At 31.2% G+C, this 21070-nt stretch overlaps 2 protein-coding genes across 5 annotated transcripts; both read right to left on the reverse strand.

Moving 5' to 3' along the window:
• Positions 1 to 5840: 5840 nt before the first annotated feature.
• CRD1 (dicarboxylate diiron protein, putative (Crd1)) lies at positions 5841 to 8189 on the reverse strand. Its single transcript, XM_028058706.2, has 5 exons — positions 7650 to 8189; positions 7336 to 7400; positions 6910 to 7237; positions 6651 to 6749; positions 5841 to 6405 (listed from the first exon to the last, which is right to left on the reverse strand). The coding sequence occupies exons 1-5, from the start codon at positions 8172 to 8174 to the stop codon at positions 6142 to 6144; spliced, it is 1281 nt and encodes a 426-aa protein (XP_027914507.1). The 5' UTR covers positions 8175 to 8189; the 3' UTR covers positions 5841 to 6141.
• A 1451-nt stretch (positions 8190 to 9640) lies between these two features.
• LOC114173996 (putative protein S-acyltransferase 4) lies at positions 9641 to 15276 on the reverse strand. Of its 4 annotated transcripts, none has more exons than XM_028058726.2 (6): positions 14567 to 15269; positions 13727 to 13915; positions 12800 to 13108; positions 11773 to 11988; positions 10427 to 10995; positions 9641 to 10040 (listed from the first exon to the last, which is right to left on the reverse strand). In XM_028058726.2, the coding sequence occupies exons 1-5, from the start codon at positions 14657 to 14659 to the stop codon at positions 10462 to 10464; spliced, it is 1341 nt and encodes a 446-aa protein (XP_027914527.1). In that variant the 5' UTR covers positions 14660 to 15269; the 3' UTR covers positions 9641 to 10040; positions 10427 to 10461. The 4 variants fall into 4 exon arrangements, with proteins under 4 accessions (XP_027914527.1, XP_027914535.1, XP_027914519.1 ...); XM_028058734.2 differs by having other exon boundaries at positions 9641 to 10679; positions 10752 to 10995; positions 14567 to 15267; XM_028058718.2 differs by having other exon boundaries at positions 9641 to 10995.
• Positions 15277 to 21070: the final 5794 nt, after the last annotated feature.

A 21070-nucleotide genomic window follows, 5' to 3' on the forward strand; every position in this document is an offset into this window, starting at 1 on the left:
TAATTAGAAATAATAATAAATAATTAGAAAAAGCTTATCACACATGACTCCCACTTAAAATGTTTTTTCAATACTCAAAATCTTGATCTTTAACAATATAAACTTACCTTTTTGAATGTCTCTTTGTCATTATATTTGCTATTTGATCTTTATAAATACAATGTTCCTTCAAATCATAATCATCATTGTAATTATAATAATGATGTTCATTAAGAGAGTGAGTTTTCGTGACTTTCTTTTTTTCATCATAAGAAAGTTCTTCTGTTGCAAATTATTAAGGACCTTATTCTCTTTCAATTCCTTCTTGAGTTTCTCATGCTCTATTTTTATAGATTTCATGTTATGACTTATTCTAGAGTTCATGACCTTCTATTGTTGTAACTTTGGGCTCATATATTTCAAAATGGAATAATTTGTGTAGCCAAGTCTCCTCTATCACAAATGAGTGTCTTGCTTGGAAATGCTTGGTCATCTTTTTCCTTCCATTCAATAAGAAAATTTTTATCTTTCATTTGGATAATCATTAACTCACTTGTAGATGGATAAACTCTGGCTCAATTCATGTTTCCCACATTCAACAAACTCCGGCTCAATTCATAATATAAAAGAGAGAAGAATAGAAAGATCATATGGCTCAAACTAAACATAGTAACTCTTTTTCTTACAAGTGTAGAGACAAGAATCAACGTTGTTGGTAATTAAGAAAAGGAAAAAAATATTTTTACACCACTGTTCACAAATAACTATATATCATTTGACACCAATTTTTTTAATAAAATATTATTATCTAAATGAAATATAACCTGTTTGTATCTTTCTAGTAACTTTATGTAGAGATCACTCATTAATATTACACTTGTTCTGAAAATATTATTTTGACCCTTTAAAATTATTGATGAAGATCCATTTAAGGGGGCTAAATTCCGTTTTAAGACGGAATAAGTTTATGTTTTAACAATGTAATCTATTCCAGAAATAAAAATGTCCTTCAAACTTATCCCAGCTTTAAACTAAGTGAAAGTCTTATTTATTTAGCCTTTGTTTGATTCACCTAATTATTGTTGCTATTCAAGTGGGAGAGAGACAGTGAATGCACAAAAGATAAGGGATTTTTTTATTTTGATTTGAGAACAAATTAATGAAAGTTGGTGGGATTAGTGGGCCACTATAATGTTCAAGCCATGAGAAATGCATAAAAAACCAACCAAGTACATGTCATTTTTTTCCACTTTTGTCTTTACCTTTCGACAGGTCACGGACCATTATAATGTTGTCTTTAAGGATTTAAGAAATATTTCTTCTTCTTGGTAAAACTTAAATTATTAGTGATTAACTGAAAAATAATATTTAAATGATGAGGTTAATTAAATATACTTTTCCTAAAGTAAAATCATCGCTCTGTCATGAGAGCTTTTACATAACTTGTTCTAAAATGGCTATGTAATAAAGGAAAAGGTGTGCTCAATTGACTAAAAAGCTCTATTTTTTTTTCAAACAAAAATGTAACCATTTTGGATAAACAAATTTTAGAAACTTCTTCTTCTCCATCTTTATTTGATATCACAAATTAAAAATATTACTTAGAACTTTAACTAAAGTTTATAAAAGTACTATAAGTCAACTTTATAGTTTTATTTTTAACTCTAAGTAAATTTTAAGATGAAAAGAACAAAACCAAATGCCATCAAAGGTTTTTTTTTTTTTCATTTCATATTAAAATATTTGAAACAATTTTAAAAAAGTTGTAATAATTTTGTTATTAATTTAAAAAAAAAATTATCTTAAATTCCACTTTGAATCTTATAAAACTCACCTAAACTAAGAAAATTTGGGCCAAACCTCTTCAACTTTTAAATTCGAGCATTTCTTCTTGCACCCAATTATATCAATGTACACCCATCGGAGTATTGAAACGAAACAAGCAATTTTCCCTTAACCAAAATTATAACATAAGCCTAGTTTCGTAATCTTTTCCTACGTCATCTTCTCCCATTGCAGCTTGGTGCATTCCCACTCTCACGTTCCTTCTTCAATTCTTAGAACCACTCTTTCAACCCTTTACTGTGAACAGGAAGAGGTTGATATTTTAAAATAAAAAAATCATTTTCCTTGCTATGTAATTTATTTCAGATCAGATACTATCATAAGTTTTCTAGATTATATAATTTGGAATTTATTGTTAACATTTGTATAGATTTTTAATTATTCAATTTCTAATGTAATTCCAAATTTAGAAATGCATTCTAGATTATACAACCAGAATTTATTATGTTATTGAAAATACATTTAAGAATACAATTCAAAATATATTTTTTATCTGAAATTGTATTTAAGATTACACAATTTACAATATATTATATACCGAAAATACAATTTGAATTTTGAAATCCAAAATGTAATTTTGAATTCAGAAACACGTTATGAATTACACCATTCAAAATGTATTATGCTATTGAAAAACAATTTGAATTTTGTAATCCAGGGTTTAATTTTTGGATTTAGAAATACGTAATGGATTACATAATTTGGAATGCATTTACTTATTGAAAAGTATAATCTAGATTATGCAATCAAGAATATATTTTTTTGTTTTTTTGTTTTGAGAAGTGAGTTTGTTAAATTATGTTTTTTTATTAATATGCAGACTTATAACTAAGATAAGAGGTGATACATCTCATGATGATGAAGGTAGGAAAAGACCTACAATGTCAATCTACAAAAAGAGATTGTGAGCAAGTTGTTCAAAGTAATGTTATTAGTGTGATGGCTGCACCTATAACAGGACATGATAGCTAAGACAAATTTCTTGGTGGACCTACTTATCGTTATTTACTTACTAGTGACTTTTACTAATCATGTTACTTAAAACTATGAGTATGAGGTAAGAAATAAAAAGTACACTTAATTGTTATATTTGGTTATATTATTTATACTTATAAACACAAATATTTTTTTCGTTAGGATTAACAGGAATTGAAGTTGGTTGCTTATGATTGCAAGTTAAGTAAACTTAGGATGTTTCATTGGTTAATTTAGACAGTGATTTTTAATTATAGGTTGTTGCCGTTATACAACATAAGTTATAAGACGATTGATAAATGATTGGTTTTTACCTATGTGGAAAGATGTCATTAGGACACTAACACTATCCACCTTTCCTTTAATGAGATGACAGTGGATAATGTCTTGAAGTTGCTCCATATTCCCATAGTGGGATAATTTTGTATATATGTCACATTCGATTTCATTACAACTTCAATAGTGTTCATTTAGCAAATTCAACCTTGCAAGTTACAAAACAAACAAGAATGTGGAGTCGACAAATTTTACATGTTCTTTAACAACAAGTAATGAATAGATACAAAAATACCTATTTGTTGTTGTATTTCCCAAATGCACCACATTGTATATCCAAGTCTTAACAATTTTTTTCTTATGTAGATTAACGCATACATCATTCACATATTCAAAAAATAATAACAAAATCCATGAGTGCATCATAATTTGCACAATGCTTCATAGTTATCCATGCATCCATAACCACTTCCCAAGCTTGCATAAATCCATTAGCAATTTACATCTTGCTTTAACATTATTCTTAATGTGGAATAATCATAAAAGGTTAGAAGCTTAAGGAAATACAATGTGATTGCATTTATTAAAGTAATGTCTCTATCACTAACACTTGAGAAAACACAAGTCTAAAAAACAACCCTTAAGTCTTTCAAGAATCCAAACATTGTTGTTTTCTCGTTCACTTGCTAACAATACAAAAATAATGGAGAAAGTTAATCTATGGAGTCACACTTACCATCTCAAGCAAAGATGATATTTTTTTTTTGTGCTGTTTGTGTGAGTTTCTCATCCGGAATATAATGTAATATGCATTCAACAATTTAATTGAATTAGGATGAGTCCAAAAAATATCTATGACAACCTATGAAAACTTAGTACACCTACTCTAATGAATATAATTATCACACTTTAGCAATATCATTAACTATTTTATTTCAATGCTAGATTATCTTTGTGATTTCCTATATGCATATTTGACATTGTACACTTGCTTTATTGTCATGACATTCTCTTCATTGTTCTATTTCAAAGAAAGTAATATGTTTGTCGATTTGACTAAACTTTTAGTCATGTAAACAAATATGGAATGCTCATTTGATTTTAATTTGCTATCATAAGGGTGTCCAACTAATTTATCGGTCTATTCATGATTATAACTCCTACGTATAACCTTCAACACCCAACCTTCTCCATTGCAAACTGGTTTATCACATAATTTAAAAGAACAATCACATTTTCTTGTACTAGTTACAATGACCTCGAAATCATGTTTTTATTTCCTATACTTACCATCCTTTTGATATCCTGACAATACATATGTTTTTCTAAACCTCAAAATGACAACAATACCAACCTTATGAATCCAGTGAAAAAGTCATCTCACATACCAAATACTTACACAACTATATTACAACATAAGTATATGTCCTTTGTCACATTTGTCTACACAAATACATGAAATTCTACTTACCTCATTTGTTGTATCCAAAATCAGTTTTCTCCTATCAATTCATCTTCATTTACTATAAATTTCATTATATCAAACTTGTCCATGTTAGATAACTTATCTACTTCCTCAAATATTTGGATCCAAAATTCAGATTGCACTTTTATATTCAATTATCATTCTGAAAGTTGTCTGTGTAGTAAGTAAAAAAATGTAATATTTGAAAATGTGCTGCAATTACACAAATTAAAAATAAAATAAGAACAAAATGTTCAATAAAAAATAAATCACAATTTCCAATTCCATAAATACATTTTGCCTTACAAATTTGTTTTCTAAATTATACTTTTAGAACTCGAAAATATTAATTTTTAACGTTTCAGAAATTCGATAATTATCCAAATTATATAATAAAAAATGTTAAACATTAATTATTCTCACCAAAATCCCAATGCACGGACAACCATCACGAAGCACCACCACCACAAGCACAATTGCCAGCCACCAACCACCACCACAAAACACACATGAACCTTCACACGACAGTACAAACACTACAACACCCCCAACACACAACACTTGAATTTATTTCTAGAAGGGTAAATATGGAATTTTAAAATTTGTGGTGCCGATTGAAATCATGGGAGTGCGGGAAGAAAGGACCTCAAAGTAAATGCCTTTGTGTCCTCTCAAATATAAGAAAAGTAGCTACTAAAATAATCTATTGAAATGATAATGAGAAGGTCTCTAATACTGTCATTGAACTAAAACTAAATTCATAAACTAATTGAAAGCGATTACACGAAAACATTTTTTTTGTCTAATTAATCTTTTAACTTGAACATTCTGATCTCTAACTAATAATAAATCGATTTTTGGTGTTTTTTTTTTTTTTTAAATTGGCCAATGTTTTGAGAACAACATATAATCATTTTCTGTTTTTTTTTTTTGAATATCTCTTGTTGCTAGTTGCTTTGCTGACACCTATATCAGATCCTGCATTTTATTCAAGAAATCACTCATGCATCAACTATGTAAATATTTTCTACACACTCATCCAATCATAAATTTTCATATATTGTAAATCTATTCATTTTTTTCCTCTAGCTACCTGAAAATCATACTGAAATAATGTCTAATTAGTATTAGTTGACAGTAAAAAATTTACACAATGACAATGAACATCTATTATTTTATTTAAAAAATGTAGAGAAACTACACTGAATTCAAGAGTGTAGGATTTGCTAAAAGTGTAACAAAATTAGGAAAACCAAAATAAACAATTGATGAGTGGGGTTTGAGGGAAATATGATCAATATTTGCTGTTAAGACAAGTGCATTCAATTGGAACATAAGAGTGAGGAAAATATCGTTTCCTGATAAGTACCTCATAAGGCTAAGATTCCTAATGAACTTCTATGAATCCAAAATGGAGATACAAAAGGAAGATTGGAGAAAAAAATATGATTAAAACTAAAAAGGACCTCATCGTGGTAAACGTTTCCTCACTGTCTTATACAACCATAATTTACTTTGGCAGCAATACTAGTAGCACTGAAGATGAACATTTTGATGGAGATCAGAAGAACATGGAGAACTTAATCAAATTATACACAACTTCAGTACACAAGTTGTGGTTCAAACTCTGCCAAATCTACAGACCCTGATTCAATTGGTGGCATTAAATATGCAGCCAAGATTTCAGACACCAAGGCAGCAACCAGTGGAATCCTCTTCAAGTTCTTCACCAACTGTATGTCATCACTCTCACCAATAGCGAGAATCTTCTCGTTTATCTCCACCATCCTGTCCAACTTCCTCTTGAATTCTGGGTTTTCAACATCAAGAACAGCTGGGAAAATCCGAGCCGTTGTGCGGTTTGTCTGCAAAATCATTTCAGAAATGAAGCTTCAGTAACTGCTTGTAATTTATGAGTTCATCATTTGTTCTTTGTTGATAAACTCTTACTGGTATAGTTTTCTTAATGCTAACTCAAAGGTCCATTATTTTCATCTTATCACACCATGTTACTAAATTCATTCATATTGGGACTGAATAGAAAGAAAGAGTAATGGAAGGCAAAACAAGAACAATAGTGATCTTAACAAGTATGCAGACAGAAGGTAACCTCAATGATGACATGCATGTCAAACTCTTTTGTGTTAAGTCCAATGCCTTCATAGAAAGCCGTACGTTGGCAATCATTAAGATACATAGTGACATAAACCTGCAAAACAAATTTGAAAATTAAGTTTTAAGCATAGTTAAGAAGGATAATGACTACATCCTAGTCTCTATTACATTCTTATGCTAGGAAAATTTGGCACTACATGTTGAATTCATCATAACAGTAGTAAGTAAGTACTAAGCAAAGGAGAAAAAAATACCGAGAGACAGAAGAAGCGAGCCCACAACTTTGCCTTCCAATCGTTTAGAAATTGTGGCTGTGCCTTCATAAGGGCGGAGAAGAAATCTCCATGCCTGTTCTCATCCTGGCACCAGTTCTCAAAGTACTTGAAAATGGGATAACACTGATACTCAGGGTTGGCCTTGAGATGTCTGTAAATGGTTATGTATCTCCAGTACCCAATTTTCTCTGACAAGTATGTAGCATAGAAGATAAATTTGGGCTTGAAAAACGTGTATTTTCTAGCTTTGGTCAAGAAACCCAAGTCCAGAGCCAAATTGAAATCAGATAAACCCTTGTTCAAAAACCTGCACAGAATCAAAATGAGGTCATGCAACTACAAACAAGATATCAAATAGAAAATGAAAGGATAGTTAAGAGATAAAGGTCAAAGGTGTGGCCATACCCAGCATGCCTGGCTTCATCCCTGGACATCAGAGAGAAAATCTCAGCCACCACAGGGTTGGTTTTCTGCAACATCAACATCCCAAGCAATAAATCAGTTCAAGAAAGAGACACCAAAATTGCATAAAGCACAACATTGTCCGAGATAGTTCACTATAAAGACATGGACTGTAGCAGAACTACATCAATAGACCAACATCAGAACGACAGAATCCTAGTACTTAGAACTGCAACAGCTATGGAAAAGAACAAAATTTGTCTGAATGACACTATCTAGTTGAATCAGAGTGTGAAGAAAAGAAAAGGGAATGATACCTTGAGCCTCCTTCCAAGCTCTTTGTAGAGAAGGAAGCCAGAGAATTCAGCAGTGCAGGACCTCTCAAGGAACTCGACGAAGATCTGTCTGAGGGAGCCTTCGATTTTGTCAGCGGCTTCCTTGAACTCCTTGTTCCTGACAAAGTGGGTCTGGTTGTAGTCAGTCTTGAACTCCTGAAGCAAGGCCACAAACTCCTCTTGGTTGAGGTTCTTGTTGATCTCAGTGTTGAAAAGGGTCTCCATCTCATCGAAGTCGGTGGTGTAGAACCTTGGCGTCAGAAGGCTCTCCTTGATCACATTCTTCCCTTTCTTGCTTGCCTTTGCGGAGGTGGATGGTGGTGGGGTAGCGGTGGCAGACATTCTTATGCTGCTGAATTTGGAGTATGAACCTATTCTGGGGCTGCCAAATTTCGGAGTCACATTGGAAATTGGTTTCACAAGAGCCATCTCTGCGGCCATGTTCGGTTTGTTGAGGATGCTACAAAGGTTTGTGTTTGAGGTTGAGGACCAAGGACTAAGAAGCATGAGGGACAAGAACCAATGATGTTATAACTTGGATTGGGTGTGATAGAATCTCATCCAATGAAATCTTTGAAGTTTAATTGAAACTTGACACGTGGCAGGTGGTGTAAGCTTCTTCCTGCTTTATGATTGGTTGTGATGATTACATGTAGATCACAGCCTGTGGCTTTTCTTTTAAGATTGGATACTTCTTTATGATTGTTTGGTTGTGATTTTTACACAAACAATTACACAGAAAATCAGAAAAAAAAAGTGTTATGTGAATAATATAATTCTTTAAAAAATGGTTGTTAATTTTTTATTTTAATTTTTGTTCAAGAAATTGTGCTACGTTGCAACAAAAATAAAAGTGTTGTATCAAAGTCATCAAATAAATCTATAAAACACTGATTTTTTTTTCTATGGGCGCAAAGACAGCACCAATAGCAGTTGTTGAGAGACAGAGCCTACAAACATGAATAAAGACCACACAAAACTTGGCCAATGGAACAAAAGCACAAATGTAAAACAAAAGCTTGACCACAGAAATTCCCTTCTTTTTGTATTTTCAGTGTATTTAACATTAAAAATCGAAAGAAACTATACAATATCTTCGTTTTGAGTAAAGATAATATATACAACTTTGGGATAATATAACAAATTTTTGGATATGATATTGTCTTTTTTTTTTCTTAATTGTCAGTACCACATCTTAAAATAAAATATGTTTGAGAAAGCAAAAGAGTAATCACACCAATAAATGTTTTCTCATGCTATATTTTCATTCCAATTTTTCAAAATTTTACACAAACATTACATTTATTTTAAGAACGTTGTATTTAAGTACCTCATAATAGAGATTGTTGTAATGGGGGTAGAAATTATAAAATGTAGATATAGTTTTAGAAAATCTAGAAAAAGAAAATACTCTAAGCAAAATAACAGTGCACACTTTCACTTACTTCTAACTCTCCATCTATAAAGGAGGGGGTAACTACTACTCTAACATTAGCTAAAATTTATAAAAAATCATAAATTAATTTATTAAATAAGTGACATTCCTAAAAAACTTGTGACTTTCAATAAATTTTAGTAAGCAATAAAGGTATTCAAAAGAGTTTGATAATACTTTTCATAAAAGAATAGGTTCACTGAGTCAAAAATAAGTATTGTGAGTTTAATAAAATAAAACTTAGATTCTCTATTGGATTTTTATGTGTTATTTCTCTGTTGTGTTTTTAAAATATGTTATTTGATGTTTTAAAATATATTAATATTTTTAAAAATATCAAATAATATATTTTTAATGTTCTAACAGATTGTAAAAACAGAAAAAATTCAGTAAAGAATCTGGACTAGTATTTTCTTTTTCTAATCCTAGATTTAATTTTAATTAAGCCGGAGGTTCCCTCAAAAAAAGTTTTAGGATGACATGATTCTAACTTTGTTAAGTGAATGGCATTGAAACCTATCTAGCGATGACCTAAGGAGAGAAAAACACAATTGTTACAAAATGAAATGAGTGCACTACTTACAGCAAATCTAAATTTCTAAAGTAAATAAAAAATCATAAAATCTAGAGATCTAGACAGAGGATTGAGTGGAAGAGACAGGCACAGAAGGAGCACCTATCATAAACTTAGCCAGACAATCTTTCTGCATTATTTTGAATGCAATTGGCATTTACAGCTTAAAACAAACACTTGCCACACTTTTATGCTAAAATGAGAGAGAAAAGTGCAAGCTCAATCTCCCCATTTCCAGCATGAATAGCATCAATGAACTTGCATGAGTCAGCACATTGAAAATTCTTACAAAACCACAAATTGCTGCAAGTGTGGATGGAAGGAACCAAACTATCCTCAGTGTTTTACTTCACCAGCACCAAACCTGAAACAAAGGCCAGTCAAGGAAGGAAATGTCTTAATAGTGAAACTAAAATCACTTTCTCTTTTTGTACAAAACCACAGTATCCTTCATTGGAGACAGTCCTGTTTGAATCAGATGAGAACATTACAGACAGCATAATTCAGCACAGTATCATGCTCAGGACTCAAACTTCAAATCATTGGTTAAACTGGAACAACAACTCCATAGCAATTACTTCATAAGAAATGCACTTTAACTGAATTTAAGTATGGTTTTAGAACCAACCACCTTACTTTATCTCATGTCAGAATATACACTTTTGAAAATGATGAAGCTTAAGGAACATCTCATCCAGGAGCATCCCAAAATTTTCCGGAAAAAACAAGGATGAAGAGTGAGAAGACAACCTCTATGCATAAAAACTAAAAGCTGGCATTGTGGGTTAATGTGATTGATTCCAGCTATTAGTTCCATCAGAAGTAATGTGTCTTTGAGCAGAGTCTCTGGTTCTTCCTCCAGCATGGGAGCTTTGCACATACTCTTCCATTTCATCTTCACTTATGCTTTGGAAATTCAAAACCGTTGCATTGGATGTTCGTGTGGAGCCTTTTGCATCATCCTCAATGCTGTAGAACGGATCGAAAGACGGCTGCCCCTCATCTGCAAACTTCATGTCATCATCAAAATTATCAAAATCAAAATTTCGCAGAAGTTCAGGAATAGGTAAACGACCATCTTCTGCACGCATAGATCCCATTTCAAGGTCAATTTTCTCCTTTGGGGTCAAGATTCCATGTGCAATGTTTGGAGTCACCGATCCCACCATCATGTGTTCATCCTCCACAACAAATGCTCGGAAGTTATTCCTCGAACCAGGAATCCTCGAACAAAGTGTTTCATTTATATTTCTGCATGATCCCCTATTGAATGGGTTGCCCTTTTTGTCATACTGATATCGGAAGTTCTCATAAGTTGTCTGCACCACAACAACAAAAAACAACAAATTTTATGTAAACATTATGGACAAAGATTGTAAAAGAGAAAACAATGTTTAACACAGAAGACAAAAATCATTGATTATCGAAACTTGAAAAAGCATCAAATCCACTTCTTATAGAAAGCGAGATCAAACTACTTATAGAGTTTGATCAACAAGCAATTCACCAACTGTACAACAGGTACCCACTAAAACAGAAAGCTCAAAGCTTTATCTTTTATCCGTTACAAACAGAAAGCTCAAAGCTTTATCTTTTATCCGTTACAAACTTCAACCAGTAAACAACAATCTAAATTTAAGCAAACAATGGATCAAAAATAATGGCCATGTGGACAAGTGAAGAACATTGCATACAAGTGTCCCAGTAAGCTGCTTATTAAACTCAACTCTAATCAGCAGAGTCACTTTCAAGTAGAAAGAAAAAGAAGCTATCTTGAACATGAAAATATCAGTAAAACATAAAATTTTGATCATTTTAGTCATTATTAAATTTATTTCACCCTCTTCTTATTCATATTCATCTTATTTATAACCAGTAAACTTGTAGTTTGTTGTACCAAAAGCAGTGTGTCACTTAAACATTAATTAAAAATCCTAAACTTCTAGTTTTTTTTTTCTTGTACCAAACAATTTCTCTTCAATAAATCCAGCTAAATTATATGTTCCTGTTAGTAATTTGATGCTAAAAAAATTAGCAACTACTGAATAAGAAAGGGTTAAGAGCTGTTTCATATTTTTGTGAAGTAAAATAATCACCTGGTTTGTACAAATGAGATAGAAATGGAAAGTTGTGAGGCCACCAACAAACCAAACAGCTATAAAGCAGTATATCATCAGAAAATCTGCTATATAATCACGTGATATTGTCCTCCAAAAATTTTGCCGGGAAATACTGATACAAGTGAACACGAAGACGTATAGGCACAAAATGGTTGATGTCAAAATGAACAAGAAGAAGTATCGATAGTTACGCTGCAATTATGTCAGAGAACTGTTAGTTCAAGAACTGAAATGAAGTAGACATTTGGGCAGTATAAAAAAAAAACATGTTTCTGTTTCTAACAAATGAAGCCAAGGAAGACGGGTCTCCAAAAAGAAGACGAGTTTACAATTTCTACATTGGTATTACTCCGAGGAATTTAATTTCTCAGCTTTTGAGGAAATGTTATTGACCAAGAAAACTACAACCACATACTAGCAGCTTGTATAAGAAATTAGTAGTTTTCAATGAAAACATTTTAAGAAGATCACGGAAACATTACACGATAAATGTAAATTAAATTATCCATCTCAATGTTAAGCAATGTGTCAAATAATCAAGAGGATATTGCAAAACTAGTTTTCAACTTTATATGAACTGATATTTGAGTACTATGTCACTCAATCTAAGGTGATCATCACTCTAATCAGACAAACTTTCAAAAAGGAATAGCACACAGATCAAAGAGGTCTTCATATTTTTTCTCACAGAATAAGAAAATAACATAATCCAGACAGATTCAATTGTACCGTTTTAGTGCAATTGATTATATCTATTTTTGGAGTGTTTAGAAAAATTTGTAACATTGCAGAACATAGATGTCATGGCAATTATAGACACATACTAACATCACTCACTTGTGATGTAGTCATCAAATAGATCAGAAGAACAGTATTGCTTACTTTCAAGTTTATTCAGCTTTCAACTGATATCCCAGTAGCATAAAAGAAATTTGGATAAAAACATGTAACAATATCTCATTGAAAGTTTGAAACTTCACTTGTTACAGTATAGTGGACTTACCGTTCCAATGCACTGACCAACCCAGGGACAGTGATGATCAAATCTCTCGACACAATTGTTGCATATAGAACAATGAGAAGTACGAGGAGGGCGATAAAGCAAGCACGTATCACAGAACTTTACTTTCACTATGTGTCCATTAACAATAACATCTTTAGTTCGAGGTAGTTTCAGATGAGGGGTTGTGCCATTAATCCATTCCATGGAAGGGGTAGGTATATCAAATGTATCATCAAATTCAGGAGGTCTTGAATTTCTAGGAACAATTCCAGGATCTCTCCCAGAAGTCATGAGGAGGAAAATTAAATCCTGCATGAGTTATCAGACATATCAGCTTTTATATTCAAAATAAGAAAGGAATGCTGATCCTATAAGCTATGATGAAAGAATAAAATGAGAAGGGAACAAGGATAAACCAATCATGAGTATGAAAATGAAGTGACACCATTATATTTATGGATACTTCTGACATTAATATTAGTCAGAATGTTCTTTTTTCTCTTGTATGTTTTATATTTTTTTTCTTGATGTTGGAGACGTGAAACATTATTTGGCTTTTACCAGATGGCTTCAGTTTTTAGGAAACTTGGTCTTTCAAAATTGACAAAAGTATTTGACGTTGGGGAAAAAGCTATATATTTTGTCAAAACTAAAGAGATAGAAGTATATTCCCTTTGCCCTTATTTAAGCAGACACAAACTACTTACATGACATTAAAGTTCAGAAAATAAGTGGATCCTTAAATATCTTGTCTTGCTTACGTATCAGATAACCCAATGTGTATAAACTATGCATATTTCAAAATTGGATTACCATTCTGTAGCTGGAAAAAGACAATACACAAGAGAAAATGGTAGAAAGATGCATAAGATGACAACTAGTTTATGTATGTAAACTCTCCAGGAATTAAATGCCAATGGTATTTACCAAAACAGTGAGAACTCCACCCACAACCACTACAGGAAACCAAAATTCATGAGAAAGGTCATCATTCTTCTTGATTAGAAGATATAATTTTACACAAAATGCAATTGCAGGTGCAGCAATTAGGAATGTTGTAAGAAACAGGGAAGCTACATCTGGACCAAATATCACCCTCCCACCACAGAAAAACTTCTGAAAAAAGTCAAACAAAGAAGAATTAGTAAAGTATAACATGCTTGTTATTGCTGCAAGATATCCAATCACATCTACATAATATTCTATTACTTTTCAGCCCAAAACATCAAGGTAAAAACTTCCAAATGGTAGACATATAGAAGCTTAAAAAATCCACAGCCATGTCAAATTCATCTACTGAAATGAAATTTTGACCAAAAGAAAAGTGTTCCCATTGAAGTTGCACCGGTACATCAATAGCTTAAAATCATCAAAACGTCATCGATTCACATTTGCCGATTAAAAAAGCAAATAAAGAGAAAAAATCACGGATTCACATTTACATAAAAATGATTACACAAGATTAATCCCCGATTTGCAAGCATTAATTTTTGTCCTATTCTAAAGCGATCAAGCAAGCATCGATGCAATTGAAATTCACGACCAAAAGCAACATTCATCATGTTGGAAGAAACATTCCACAACTAAAAAGATATTGAATCATAACCCAACAAGCAATCTATTCTTTAAGAAAAAAATCAACAAAACATAATTGAAGCATAGATAAACATGAACAACAATTCAAACAAAGATTGAATCATGACCAAACACAATCCAGTTGTGAGACATGAAAACCAATTCAAAACAAAAGTTGAGATATAATCTCACGTTGCCTCCCCTCCAAACTTGATAGACCCTCCTTTGTTGCTGACCCACATTGCTAGGAGAAGCCCCGATTTCTGGATTTCTGTTTCCAGCCATGGCAGCAGCACCTCGTGTGTCACCCAAACTGCACTCTTTCCTTGTCAAAACCCATAAACCCAATTCAAGTCCCGACCCAGAAAAAAAAATCCTCTTAAAAATCCAAAATGTTCTGGCTTTCCTCCTACGAGCCTCCTTCTGCAGTGGAAAGGGACAATGCAGATGGAAGAGAGAAAAAGAGGAGAGAGAAGAAGAGATAGAGATAATCAGAGAGAAAGAGAGAGAGAGAGAAAGAGAAAACAAAGAGATGTATGGAATGGCAGCAATTGAGAATCAAGCTGTGACAGCAAATCCAAACAAGAAAAATTGTGGGGTTGAAGGGATCATTGGAAGATGACAATCTCCATGATCCTTTTCTAATCAATCCTCGCTCAAAGTTTCTTAGCTTTTCTTCCCTTTTCTTATTATTATTTTCTTCTCTTTCTCTCTCTCTCTCTCTCTCCCTCTTCTCTAAGTTTTTTTGTTTTCTCTTCTTTCTCTTTCTCCCTTTCTCCTTCGAATCCAAAGTGCTGACAGCTTCGGGGGTGTTCTCGGACGGATTTCCCAATCCTTCGCGGCTTTTACGCGCGTAATGTTTCTTTTTCTGTTACATTACAACACTACAACCTTTCCTTTTCCGTTGCTCACAACATTCTTAAATGCTGTCATACCAATGTGTTTTTTCCTTTTTTGTTTCCAAAATACATCACCAATCATGAAAATTATCGATTAAGTAACACTCATAAATATTTATTTATAGTTTATCATTAAATCTTCCTAACAACCTTCTTCTGAAAAAAAAAATGTTCTCTGTGTATTATTTTTCTCATAAGTATAAATATTAATAAAGCCATTTGCAATAAAATAAAAACTTACACGATGAATAAAAAAATCATATTTATTTTTAAGAAATGAAAAAAATGTCGAAAAAGCAAAAGGCCAACTCATGGTACTGAAAAAACAAGTCACATGTAAGATAAATCTGTTCTGAAAATTTAATTTTAGAGTTCATTAAATTTAAAAGAAAAGACATTTTTAACTAGCTGTATAGAATGTACATTAAGGGAGTAAACTAATTACAGTAATTCCCCATAAATCTTACAAAACATTATAAGATGTAATGAGTACGTTTTACAAAAATCAGAAGAAGAAAAAAATGAAAACAAGAATCTGAAGCAATTCTTTCATACATTGTTGTGGGAATTGGATAATGGAGATAGGTTTAATGGGGAATATTTAGTTAAATCAGTTTAAAAATGTACAGAGTGATTATAAATGCTATTTTATTTTAATATTATAATTCTTGACTTATATCTATTTAGTTTCGAACTATAATTTGCAGTGAACATTATTATTATTGTGAGAAAAAGTTTTTATCTTCTATTTGTATTCATGTATCTAACATTATTCTGTAATATAAAAGGTCAAAAACTTCCAATGGCCGATGACTAAACACCAATAAATGATTAAGAAAGAAGATATTGTTTTGTCCCTTTGTGTCAAAAATAATGTATAATTAACCAATCCAAATTAATTACTCCATCAATTGATCTACTAATAAAAAGATGTGCAACCAGTTGTATTTATTACCAAAAATAAAAAAAAAATGATTTGTATGAAAAAATAACACCAGTGATGTAATGATTGAACTCACAATTAGTATAATTGTGAAGATTAATCTTTCCATAGATATAAACTTTATTAATCTCTTCATAAAGAACTTCTGTTGAATTGCTTGGAAACTAAAGAAACTTTAAATTATGAAGGATTACTTTTTACTTTGTTTTATATTTTCTTGATTAATGGTGATTTTGTGGAGGGGTTTAAACCCTTAAAAGTGAGTGATTCATTTGTTTTTAAGAAACATAAATGTTATGATGGATGTTGGTAACCAAATTGCAATAAAATAAGTGGAGATGATGCATATAATATAGATATGAACACATTGATAATGGTGGGTGCCATGTATGTCGAAATTACCAAGATAATAAAAAAAAAAAACATTTTCTTGGAGATAAGGAGTGTGTATAGAATATGCTTTATAAATCAAATCACAACATTGTAGACAGACAGATACCATGCCAATTGAATGGTGGAGCCACATATTATATTATTTATCTAACTTTAATACATACATACATACATATATATATATATATATATATATATATATGTATGTATGTATATATATATATATATATATATATATATATATATATATATATAAAAGTGTCTTTGTATGTGTATAGTGCTTTGAAGAAGGTGACATTTGGCACAACGTGACATCCAATATGAAACCAACTAAAAAGACTTGCTTGGTTAAGTTTCAACTTCAATTTACAACTCACAAATCTGAATATAATAATGGTGTTTTCTTTTTCTTTTGTCTCTTTTTGGTGAATGTTGTTATGGATTAAAAAATGTGGCTATTAAGGTCAAATTTAAAATAATATTGGTTGTTCCTAGGATTTGATGACATGCATGCTGGCACATTTTAATATCTAATAGAAGGGTGCATTAGATTAATACAATATAGGGAAAAAATCGAAGAAAAAAAAAAGCTTGCAAAAGATTAAAGAAATGGCAAGCAATTGTAACAAAAACATGAGAGAAAATTTAGTGTTACCGAGTTGAAGCAATCTTTTTAAAGTTTACTTTTATATATATATATATATAGATGAAAATTTTTAGGATTTTTTGAAAATATGAGATATATGATATAGATATATTGTACGAAGGAACTTGTTATATTTTATTGATATACCTTATATGTAGAGCAAAATGTAACTGAATCTCAAATATAAAATACTTATATCTCGATCTTAATTTATAATAATAACTAATATCTAAAACTGAAATATATTTCTAAAACTGGAATATTCTTAACAACTAATTTAAATAAAAAATATACTAATTAAATATTCTCAACATTTCTCAATCGTTTAGTGTTTGATTTTCTCCTCTTTTTGTTGTTTTTCTCTTTCTTTCATGGGAAGACGACTTTATTCAATTTGAAATTTGTATTTTTTCTCCTATAAGTATCATCTTATTTGTCAAGTGTGAATTTAATGGTAATAACATTGGACCTTTGATGAATATTAAAATGTGGGCATTCATCGACTTTTCTCACTTGGACATCAAACTTCTTCAAGAAATATTCATCTTCTTTTGATTTTGATCATTGGATTATACTTTTTTCATTTGTAGTCAATTCCTCCTTCATCAAATCCAAAGCATATGCTTTGTCTTTCATATGGACTTTGAATACTTCTAGGCTTTTAGCATCTTTGATCACATAAAGTTTGTTTTCGTAGTAAACCTTATAACGTTTCTCTAACATTTGAGCAATACTTAACCGATTTTGAGTAATCTCAAAAACATATAAGACATAAAAAACTAATTTGATACCTGAATGAGTTTTAATTGAAATTTTTCTTGTACCTCTCACATTAAGTTGTTCTCCATTCCCAATTCTTACTTTGGAAATATATGATTTTTTGAGCTCCTTGAAAAATTTCCTATCATGAGTTATGTGGTTTATACAATCAATACCTATAATCCAATCTTTTGTAGATGTGTTGGTTGTGACACATGATGTTGTAAGGAGTAGTTCCTCCTCTGACTTATCCTTTACAACCTTAACATCTTCTTGATCATCTTGGAAATTGCATACCTTTTCCATGTGTCCTAATTAACCGCATTCGTGACATTTTACATTTGGCCTCCACCAACACCATTTGGTTTGATGGTCTTTTTTCTTGCAATAGGCACAAGATGGAAAAACTTGTGTGTTGTTGTATTTGCTCCTTCTGTTGTTTTTTTACTATGAGAGCATTCTCTTCCATGTGATTTAAAACACCTTCAACTGCATGATCTTCTTTCATTAATCTTTTTTTGTTCTTGTGCTTGCAAAACATGTATCACCTCTATCAAAGTAATTGTAGACAAATCTTTTGTGTTTTCTAAGGAAGCAATAGATGATTCATATCTTTCTGGCACCGTCACCATAATTTTCTCAACGAGTTTAGAATCTGGAAACTCCTTTCCCTACAATTTTATCTTGTTGGCAATATCCAATAATTTGTTCGAGTATTCTTTAATTGTCTCAGACTCCTTCATCTTTTGCATCTCGAACTCTCTTATCAAGTTTAAAACTTTCATACTTCGAATCTTCTCGTTCTCGTCATATTCTCCTTTCAAATAATCCCAAATTTCTTTGGGAGACTTTAGGATCATGATCTTGGTAAGGATGATTTGTGAAACACCTGTAAACAAGCAGGACTACCTTTCTCCTCTTTTTTTCCTTGTTCATTTTTTATTTGAGCCACGGTGGAATTTTTAGGCAAGGGAACATCATCTTCCTTCATGACTTCCCATAGATCCAGTCCCTCTAAATATGTTTGTATTCTTACCGCCCATAGATCATAGCTTTCACCATCAAAGAGTGGAATAACAACTTGTTAGGTATATAAAGTATGTCAATGCTTATTTATCTAATCTTGGAGTAGAAGTTTTAATAATACTACTATATAATATATTTATTATATTTTATGTCCAATGTTTACATGTCAAACGTAAATTTATGTTTAACCTATAAAGACCAGACATAAAAAAATTCTTTTATTTTTCTCTTTTATAGGTCAGACGTAAATTTATTTGTAAAATAAAAATAGAGAGCCCCTTTCTCTCTCACATTTCTTCATATGCGAAACTTATTGTCAACTATGTGAAAGTGAGGCTTCCATTAATGACTAGTAGTTATGTTTTTTACATTTCTCGTGTGTGGTTTTTGGAAAATATCTTTCTATTTGATTATTTTTTTACATGTTAGTTTCCTATACTTCTCACTTTAATTAATGTGCGTGACTATTTTGGAGAAAACCCAATCATATTTATGCATGGATGTACACCCACGAATAATGATAATGACATGGCAAAAGCATAGGATGATCCTCTTTCAAAGCTTGTGATTGTATTGCCTAGACAGAGAAGAAGACAAATAAAGCTACAATGAGACTTCAGAGTATTTGGGCTCGAAATTGTTGTACCCTTTTACATTTCCTTTCCTGATGCAATGGTGGTGGTCGGTGGAGAACAAATATTAAACATTTGTATCATCCAACTATGGTGCATGTAAGTAGTTATGTGTCTTCTATATTTACCATATTAAAATTACCACATTTAACTTATAATTCATTGTCTAAGGTATATGGATGCAATGAGTATGGAGCAAAGTCTATCACAAATGTATGGATTACATATGTTCTTAGCCCCAATCCATTCAAAATTTTGCAACACAAAGGTCCAAATACAACAATATATACAAACATGGATGACCACTTTACACAGATGTGTTTACTTGACTACATACATTGAAGTGTTAGTCTTACTGAGTGTAATTTCGTTTTGAAGTTATGATAATTATTTAATTAACCATTTCCCCTTCATTGTAGGTCTCATTGACAAATAAAAGTAATCATTCCTGAATATGCCTAGTTGTTTGGTTCTGTTATCTTTACTGAAAACCTATCCTAAAAAACTTTATAAGAGTAATGTTACAACTTTTATATCATCAAATTAGGATACACCAATTATGACTAACATGTGTTCAATTTAACGAGAGTTGTGGTTGACACAAAAGTTTTTATTAAAGGAACAAGCAAAGGCAAGTTCAATCCTAATGTTAGATATCATTTAATCCTTAAATTAATTATTTTTGTATAGAAATTGTATGATATTAATTAATATTTTTCTTCATTTATTTTGTATTGGAATTTTTACTATGTAGTGGAAATGTTCTACTTGAAATGTATATTGTGTTATGGATAGTTTCTAATTTAGAGGTTTTGGTTTCGATCCAAAACCAATTAAATAATAAAAAACACACATATATTTATGTTTGTTTGTACACCAACAAACATAAATTAACGTTTGACATAGTACTAACAGACATAAATTTTTAACTCAATTGAGTCCCTATTTTAGAAAATTCGTTGCAATCAGTTCCTTTCCGTTAGTTGTACAATAACGGTGTTAATTATGTGCCATGTGCAACACGTGATTTTTTTGATTTTTTGATTTTTAATTTTTTTTATAATTTAAAAAACAAATTGTGACGTGTCAATCTGACATTGTGTCACGTGGAAGAGACAATGTGATGTGGCAGTGACAGTGCCACATGTCACTATTGGATGTGACAAGTCTCAATGTAGTCCTTGTATTTGTTATTTTGTCTCAATTTGGTCCCAAATTTTTTAAAACTGAATCAATTTCATCCCTATATCAAATTTAATTTTTATCTAAATTTTACAATGGTATTTTTATTATAATTGATATTTTTTTTGACAAAATTAAATTGATTTAAATGTATATTTTGCATTGAACTTTATTTAAATATTGTTTCAAATATTTATATATCAATAATTTATAGAT

The sequence above is a fragment of the Vigna unguiculata genome, chromosome 1 (assembly GCF_037176805.1).
Source record: "Vigna unguiculata cultivar grain cowpea cultivar isolate G323 ecotype 2 chromosome 1, ASM3717680v1, whole genome shotgun sequence".
NCBI lineage: Eukaryota > Viridiplantae > Streptophyta > Magnoliopsida > Fabales > Fabaceae > Vigna > Vigna unguiculata.

Excerpts from the sequence above, each read along its gene's own strand:
- CRD1 (XM_028058706.2), bottom strand. The coding sequence starts at position 8,174 with ATGCTTCTTAGTCCTTGGTCCTCAACCTCAAACACAAACCTTTGTAGC. Across the intron at positions 7,238-7,335 it reads GATGAAGCCAGGCATGCTGG|GTTTTTGAACAAGGGTTTAT; the intron begins GTATGGCCACAC and ends GATTCTGTGCAG. Across the intron at positions 6,750-6,909 it reads CTCGCTTCTTCTGTCTCTCG|GTTTATGTCACTATGTATCT; the intron begins GTATTTTTTTCT and ends TTTGTTTTGCAG.
- LOC114173996 (XM_028058726.2), bottom strand. The coding sequence starts at position 14,659 with ATGGCTGGAAACAGAAATCCAGAAATCGGGGCTTCTCCTAGCAATGTG. Across the intron at positions 13,916-14,566 it reads AAGTTTGGAGGGGAGGCAAC|AAGTTTTTCTGTGGTGGGAG; the intron begins GTGAGATTATAT and ends GACTTTTTTCAG. Across the intron at positions 10,996-11,772 it reads ATCTCATTTGTACAAACCAG|ACAACTTATGAGAACTTCCG; the intron begins GTGATTATTTTA and ends GTTGTGGTGCAG.